This window comes from Entelurus aequoreus, linkage group LG01, assembly GCF_033978785.1.
Source record: "Entelurus aequoreus isolate RoL-2023_Sb linkage group LG01, RoL_Eaeq_v1.1, whole genome shotgun sequence".
NCBI lineage: Eukaryota > Metazoa > Chordata > Actinopteri > Syngnathiformes > Syngnathidae > Entelurus > Entelurus aequoreus.
The window spans coordinates 69,512,358-69,521,471 of NC_084731.1; the positions used below are offsets into that span (position 1 = coordinate 69,512,358).

Sequence of the window (9,114 nt, forward strand, 5' to 3'; positions counted from 1 at the left end):
GCTGAATATTCCAAATAAGAAAAAGAATGACATGTTTTGTTATTGATATTAATTTAAATGCGTAACATTCATTGAGGTCTCCACAAAAAGGAAATATTCACAGTAACTAACTTGGAAATGTAACACTTTGTACCTCCTGGCTGTCCAGTTTCTGGATGAACTCTGGTCCAGGTACTCCCGTCACTTTCATGATCTGTGTCAGCTGATCCATGTCTGCAGAGGTTCTCAGTCAAGGAGACTTCTGGAAGGTAATCTAGTAGTTAATCAAACCGTACACATTCTGACTCGGTTAGTCGCTACACCTTTAAACACTGGTCAGAGATCCTCAGTATGACAGGAGCACTATGTTATTTACAAGAGTCAAAGATCCTCCGTATGACAGGAGCGCTCTGTTGTTTACAAGAGTCAAATATCCTCCGTATGACAGGAGCACTATGTTATTTACAAGAGTCAAAGATCCTCCGTATGACAGGAGCACTTTGTCGTTTACAGGAGTCAAAGATCCTTCGCATGACAGGAGCGCTCTGTTTACAAGAGTCAAAGATCTTTCGTATGACAAGAGCGCTCTGTTGTTTACAAGAGTCAAAGATCCTCCGTATGGCAGGAGCACTGTTATTTACAAGAGTCAAAGATCCTCCGTATGACAGGAGCACTCTGTCGTTTACAAGAGTCAAAGATCCTTCGCATAACAGGAGCGCTCTGTTTACAAGAGTCAAAGATCTTCCGTATGACAGGAGCACTATGTTATTTACAAGAGTCAAAGATCCTCCGTATGACAGGAGCGCTCTGTTGTTTAAATGAGTCAAAGATCCTCCGTATGACAGGAGCACTATGTTATTTACATGAGTCAAAGATCCTCCGTATGACAGGAGCGCTCTGTTGTTTACAAGAGTCAAAGATCTTCCGTATGTTAGGATCACTATGTTATTTACAAGAGTCAAAGATCCTCCGTATGACAGGAGCGCTCTGTTGTTTACAAGAGTCAAAGATCCTCCGTATGACAGGAGCGCTCTGTTATTTACAAGAGTCAAAGATCCTGTTTTTAAGGACCTACATCAAATATGCTAGCAAAAGATCCTATATATATATGACTAAAGTGCTCTGCTCTTTTTAAGGACATACATCAAATACACTAAGCAAAGATCCTATATACTGTATATGACAAGAGTGCAGTGCTGTTTTTAAGGACCTACTTCAAATACACTCGCCAAAGATCCTATATACTGTATATGACAAGAGTGCTCTGCTGTTTTTAAAGCCCTACTTCAAATACACTAGCCAAAGATCCTATATATATATGACAAGAGCGTGGTGTTTTTAGGGACCTACTTCAAATATTCTAGACAAAGATCCTATATATATGAGAAGAGTGTGGTGCTGTTTTTAAGGACCTATTATAAATATGCTAGACAAAGATACTATATATATGACAAGAGTGCAGTCCTGTTTTTAAGGACCTACTTCAAATACGCAAGCCAAAGATCCTATATATACACAAGAGTGCTCTGCTGTTTTTCATCACTCACTACTAAAACGCCGGCCAAAGATCTAATGGCAGACGGTGGACTAGTTGGAGTGTGATGTCTTCATGGCGTGGTGCAGATAAAAGATACAATCTTTTCCTTTGAAAAGGGTTTTCCCGTTGATCATCTCAGCCATGATGCAGCCCACAGACCAGATGTCCACTAGAGTAGACGACACACACAAAAACACTCAGCGCTCCATCATTGGATCAGAGACAACACAATTGCAATTTATATTTGAAATATTAAAGATATTTATAACATCAATATGTATATATAAAATAGATAAAATATAATAAATATATGTTTCTATTTTGATATTTAATATACATAGAGATGTATTATTTAATATACATAAAAATAAATATAAATATATATATATATATAAATATATATATATATATATATATATACATATGAATACACATTTATACACAAATATGTATATATACTGTATATAGACACATATGTGAATATATACACACATATATATAGATATAATACATATATAAATATATAAACGGTATATATACATATACTGTATATACATATATATTAAATATATATAATGTATATTTTTATATAATACATTATATGTATAATTATACACACGTATATACGCACAAAAGTGTACATACACACACCCATATGTATCTAAATATATATTTAAAGAATATATACATGCATATATATGTATACATGTAAATAAATGTGTAAATATATATATACATATACACACACACATATATGTACATATACACACACACATTTAAATATATAATAAAAAAATATATATATATCCACATACGTATATACACACAGTATATAGATATAAACTCATACATACACAGTATACACACTATATATATATATTCATATTCATATTCAGTGTTGGCGCTAGGAATTTTCAAAATGGGGTCAAGTCATAAAAATGGGGTTCACAGTAAATTTTTGGGGTCCCACTTTTTTGTAAGTGTTTTGAAAACAAATGATAAATGTATGCATTATCCTGTTATATCTCACATTCTATATTGTGTTTTGGAAAAAGGTTGTCATAAACTTTAATTAATTTAAAAAATAATACAAAAGAAAACATATTTATGCATATGTAAATGTATTTAGTTATAAACATTTATTCACTTTCTTCTTTCCTTCATGGATCTAAACTTTACCACTGCCGGTAGTTTTTTCTATATTTGTAGTTAATAAGTTGCAGGTGTATTTATTTCAGTATAAAAGCGGAAAATGTAGTTTTTTTTGCTTTGGTCATGAAATGATGATATTGGTGTGCCAGGGCATACATACATTATTTAGTTAACGCTTAAATCTCTAGAGTCTACATCAACTTCACATCTATCCCTCAATCCTAAGTTGTTGGGGTTTTGTTATGTTGTTTTTTTGTTTTCTGCCCTTTTTGTCAAAGAAAGCTATGTTTTTTTATGGCAAACACACAACATATGCAAAATCTTCCACAAAAATTATTTTTCAAAGTGGAATATTTGGTGTGAAGTAATCGGAGCCCTGGATGGGTCAATAATTCATAAAATAATTGATTTTGATTCAATATTATGTTTTGAGCATTGGCAGTTTAAAAATAAACAAAACAGCTTTGCTTTATTAGTCAATATTGCAACTTTTTCTAAATTACATTTCCCCTGTAAGCTTTTTTATTCCACTTTTGTTATGTTTTTGTTTATTTGAATAGTATTTTTAGAATGTGCCGTGGGCCTTTAAAACATTAGCTGCGGACTGCAAATGGCCTCCGAGGCACACTTTTGACACCCCTGCTATAGATAATAAAAAATTAAATCTGACAAGTCTATGGATAAAAAGTTTATCAAAACGCAGTCAGCACCTCTGCTTCAGTAAACAATGTCGGTGATGATGTCATCGATACGAGCGACACTTGCAAACTTGTCAGCCACTTCTCCAAGAGACTCCTTTTGAACACTCCTCGCACATTAACACTTCAAAAGGCACATATTTGTTGACCTGCAAAGTATGTTTTTGGGGTGGAGGAGTCTGGTCGGGTGCTGGTTAGCTTGAAGCTAACAGCTAGCCTGTCTCCCTCCTCGAACAATGTTGACCGAGCGGGAGGTAAAAGTGAAGTTTCCATGGACTCACAATGACTAAAACAAGTCATTTACTGGAGACATGGCACAGGATGAAGTTAAAAAAGGTTGACTTTACACTCATCTTAGTGTTTACCATCAAGTCTTTCTTTTGACAGCACCTCGCGGTAAAGTTGTCCGAGTGCAAACTCAGGCAGTATTTGTCATTGATAAAACTTTCGGCGATTCAAAATTTACGACCAATAAAATCGCAATAAACGGGGACGGAAATTTTATCCGGCAAATATAAACAAAACAAAACACTGGCGCAAAGCGATAATTGATAAAATAATTATTTTTTTTATATATATATATACATACAAACCCCGTTTCCATATGAGTTGGGAAATTGTGTTAGATGTAAATATAAACGGAATACAATGATTTGCAAATCCTTTTCAACCCATATTCAATTGAATGCACTACAAAGACAACATATTTGATGTTCAAACTCATAAACTTTTTTTTTTTTTGCAAATAATAATTAACTTAGAATTTCATGGCTGCAACACGTGCCTAAGTAGTTGGGAAAGGGCATGTTCACCACTGTGTTACAAGGCCTTTCCTTTTAACAACACTCAGTAAACGTTTGGGAACTGAGGAGACACATTTTTTAAGCTTCTCAGGTGGAATTCTTTCCCATTCTTGCTTGATGTACAGCTTAAGTTGTTCAACAGTCCGGGGGTCTCAGTTGTGGTATTTTAGGCTTCATAATGCGCCACACATTTTCATGGGAGACAGGTCTGGACTACAGGCAGGCCAGTCTAGTACCCGCACTCTTTTACTATGAAGCCACGTTGATGTAACACGTGGCTTGGCATTGTCTTGCTGAAATAAGCAGGGGCGTCCATGGTAACGTTGCTTGGATGGCAACATATGTTGCTACAAAACCTGTATGTACCTTTCAGCATTAATGGCGCCTTCACAGATGTGTAAGTTACCCATGTCTTGGGCACTAATACACCCCCATACCATCACAGATGCTGGCTTTTCAACTTTGCGCTTATAACAATCCGGATGGTTCTTTTCCTCTTTGGTCCGGAGGACACGACATCCACAGTTTCCAAAAACAATTTGAAATGTGGACTCGTCAGACCACAGAACACTTTTCCACTTTGTATCAGTCCATCTTAGATGAGCTTAGGCCAGCGAAGCCGACTGCGTTTCTGGGTGCTGTTGATAAACGGTTTTCGCCTTGCATACGAGAGTTTTAACTTGCACTTACAGATGTAGCGACCAACTGTAGTTACTGACAGTGGGTTTCTGAAGTGTTCCTGAGCCCATGTGGTGATATCCTTTACACACTGATGTCGCTCGTTGATGCAGTACAGCCTGAGGATCGAAGGTCACGGGCTTAGCTGCTTACGTGCAGAGAGTTCTCCAGATTCTCTGAACCCTTTGATGATATTACGGACCGTAGATGGTGAAATCCCCAAATTCCTTGCAATAGCTGGTTGAGAAAGGTTTTTCTTAAACTGTTCAACAATTTGCTCACGCATTTGTTGACAAAGTGGTGACCCTCTCCCCATCCTTGTTTGTGAATGACTGAGCATTTCATGGAATCTACTTTTATACCCAATCATGGCACCCACCTGTTCCCAATCTGCCTGTTCCCTGTGGGATGTTCCAAATAAGTGTTTGATGAGCATTTCTCAACTTTATCATATTTATTGCCACCTTTCCCAACTTCTTTGTCACGTGTTGCTGGCATCAAATTCTAAAGTTAATGATTATTTGCAAAAAAAAAAATGTTTATCAGTTTGAACATCAAATATGTTGTCTTGTAGCATATTCAACTAAATATGGGTTGAAAATGATTTGCAAATCATTGTCTTCCGTTTAGGCAGCACAGTGGCAGGGTTCAATCCAGGCTCGGGATCTTTCTGTGTGGAGTTTGCATGTTCTCCCCGTGACTGTGTGGGTTCCCTCCGGGTACTTCGGCTTCATCCCACCTCCAAAGACATGCACCTGGGATAGGTTGATTGGCAACACTAAATTGGCCCTAGTGTGTGAATGTTGTCTGTCTATCTGTGTTGGCCCTGCGATGAGGTGGCGACTTGTCCAGGATGTACCCTGCCTTCCGCCCGATTGTAGCTAGGATAGGCTCCAGCGCCCCCCGCGACCCCGAATGGAATAAGCGCTAGAAAATGGATGGATGGATGGGATGTATTCCGTTTATATTTACATCTAACACAATTCCCAACTCAAATGGAAACGGGGTTTGTATCATATATATACTGTGTGTGTGTGTGTGTGTATGTGTATATATATATATGTATATATATATAATATATATATATACAGTATATATATGTGAGTGTGAATGTTGTCTGTCTATCTGTGTTGGTCCTGTGATGAGATGGCGACTTGTCCAGGGTGTATGACCGCCTTCCGCCCATGTGCAGCTGAGATAGGCTACAGCACCCCCCGCGACCCCAAAAGGGACAAGCGGTAGAAAATGGATGGATGGATGGATATATATATGTATACACACAAATGAGATTAATAGCTGTGATTGTCTTGCCAGTCTGTGTGTAGTGCATCCAGTTCAGAATGACCTCGGGCGCCCGGTACCAACGGGTCACCACATAGCCGGTCATCTCAGCATCAGTACTGCGAGCAAGCCCAAAGTCCAGGATCTGTGTTGGAGGGCAGCATAAAAGTCAATGGAACACAAATTCCACGATCAAAGCACATTCATGCAGAAAAACAAGCAGTGATGGATCAGTGTTCATTTTGTTGACTAGAAATGTTCGTCTTTGTTATCGTCAACGACCTATTTAGGGAAATTCTGTTTTTAAAGACCTCGAGCAAAAACAGTAGTCAAAGATCCTCTATAGGACAGGTAGATTGTGTTTTTAGAGACCTCTATAGGACAAGGAGATTCTGTTTTTAGAGACCTCCAGCAAAAAAGCGATAGTCAAAGATCCTCTATAGGACGGGGAGATTCTGTTTTTAAAGACCTCCAGCAAAAACAATAGTCAAAGATCCACTATAGGACAGGGAAATTCTGTTTTTAGGAACTTCCAACAAAAACAATCAACAAAGATCCTCTATAGGATAGGGAATTTTTTTTTTAAAGACTTCCAGCAAAATAAATAGTCAAAGATCCTCGATAGAGCAGGAAAGTTATGTTTTTAAAGACCTCTAGCAAAAACAATAGTCAAAGATCCTCTATAAGACAGGAACGTTGTTTTTAAAGACCTCTAGCAAAAATAATAGTCAAAGATCCTCTATAAGACAGGAAAGTTATGTTTTTAAAGACGTCTAGCAAAAACAAGAGTCAAAGATCCTCTTAGAACAGGGAAATTCTGTTTTTAGGAACTTCCAGCAAAAACAATAGTCAAAGATCCTATGTAGGACAGGGAAATTGGGAAAGATTACTAATTCAGTGCTTAATATTTGAGTGGGCCTTGGTCCCAGGGCCTCGCTATAGTGGAAAAGTTGGGCCCCGAGGTAAAAAAAAAAAAAGGTTACAAATACCTGCTCTGTAGGACTGGAAAGTTCTGTTTTTAAAGACCGACTGCAACATAAGAGTCAAAGATCCTCTCTACAGGATTGTTTCTAAGAACCTACAGCAAAAACTCTGGTCAAAGATCCTTCAGAGTGTGTTTGTGTTTGCCAAGTACGAAGCTTCAAAGATCCTTCAGAGTGTGTTTGTGTTTGTCAAGTACGAAGATTCAAAGATCCTTCAGAGTGCGTTTGTTTGCCAAGTACGAAGATTCAAAGATCCTTCAGAGTGTTTGTGTCTGCCAAGTACGAAGACTCAAAGATCCTTTAGAGTGCGTTTGTGTTTGCAAAGTACGAACCTTCAGCTCACAGTCTTGGTTTACTGCCAAGTTTCCTGGTTTGAGGTCCTGCAACAGAAGAGAAGATGAGTGAAGGACATGAAATTTGCAAGCATTCTATGTTCTACTTGCAACGTTCTACTTGCTACATTGTCCGTTTCATGTTTTACTTTTCACTTTCTACTTTCTAAGTTGTCTTTACTACATTTTACGCTCTACGTTGTACTTTCTAGTACATTCTACTTATCATCAATCAATCAATCAATCAATCAATGTTTACTTATATAGCCCTAAATCATGAGTGTCTCAAAGGGCTGCACAAGCCACAACGATAACCTCGGCTCAGATCCCGAGGATGTCCTACTTTCAACGTTCTTCTCTACGTTCTACGTGCTATGTGCTACTTGCTATGCTCTATGTTTTACTTTTCACTTTGTATGTTCTGTGTTTTACATTCTGCTTTCTACATTTACTTTCTATGTTCCACTTTTTATGTTCTGTTCTACTTTCTATGTTCTACTATCAACGTTATCCTTCTCTACGTTATACTTTCTATGTTCTACATGCTACTTTCTACGGTCTATGTTCTACTTCACTACGCTCTACGGTGCCCACTTCAGAGCGAAGAACTTTGACTAAATAAATACTGTATATATGTATATATTCTGTGTATACATGTATATATATATATATATATATATATATATATACACACACATGTATATATATATATATATATATATATATATATATATATATATATATATATATATATATATATATATATATATATATATATATATATATATATATATATATGCATATATACAGGATACTGTATATATATATATACAGTATATATGTGTATATATACTGTATATATGTATATATATATATATACTGTATATGTATATATACTGTATATATACTGTGTATATATATACACTGTATATATGTATATATATACACACAGTACATATATACACTGTATATATGTATATATATATACTGTATATATATATATATATACAGTATCCTGTATATATGCATATATATATATATATATATATATATATATATATATATATATATATATATATATATATATATATATATATATATATATATATATACACGCCGTGGCGAAGTGAGTAGAGTGGCCGGGCCAGCAATCGGAGGGTTGCTGGTTACTGGGGTTCAATCCCCACCTTCTACCATTCTAGTCACGTCCGTTGTGTCTTTGGGCAAGACACTTCACCCTTGCTCCTGATGGCTGCTGGTTAGCGCCTTGCATGGCAGCTCCCGCCATCAGTGTGTGAATGTGTGTGTGAATGGGTGAATGTGGAAATACTGTCAAAGCGCTTTGAGTACCTTGAAGGTAGAAAAGCGCTATACAAGTATAACCCATTTATTATTTATTTATATATATATATATATATATATATATATATATATATATATATATATATATATATATATATATATATACATATATATATATATATACACACACACATATTCATAAATATATAACTAAATATATATACACCATTATAACATATTTTACAACATTATTACATATTTTACAACATTATAACATATTTTACATCATTATTATATAGTTTATAACATTATTACATATTTTACAACATTACTATATGATTACAAAAATCACAAAAGTATGCTAATGTA

General features: G+C 35.9%; 1 protein-coding gene across 1 annotated transcript in view; it reads right to left on the reverse strand.

The window, feature by feature from the left end:
- Window positions 1–9,114, reverse strand: part of LOC133648214 (mitogen-activated protein kinase 13-like) — a 28,646-nt gene that overhangs the window by 7,534 nt on the left and 11,998 nt on the right. The window contains exons 2-5 of the mRNA XM_062044116.1: window positions 7,444–7,539; window positions 6,159–6,273; window positions 1,614–1,685; window positions 134–213 (exon numbers count right to left, since the gene is read on the reverse strand). Coding sequence (XP_061900100.1) covers window positions 134–213; window positions 1,614–1,685; window positions 6,159–6,273; window positions 7,444–7,539 — 363 coding nt within the window. The remainder of the gene's footprint in view (window positions 1–133; window positions 214–1,613; window positions 1,686–6,158; window positions 6,274–7,443; window positions 7,540–9,114) is intronic.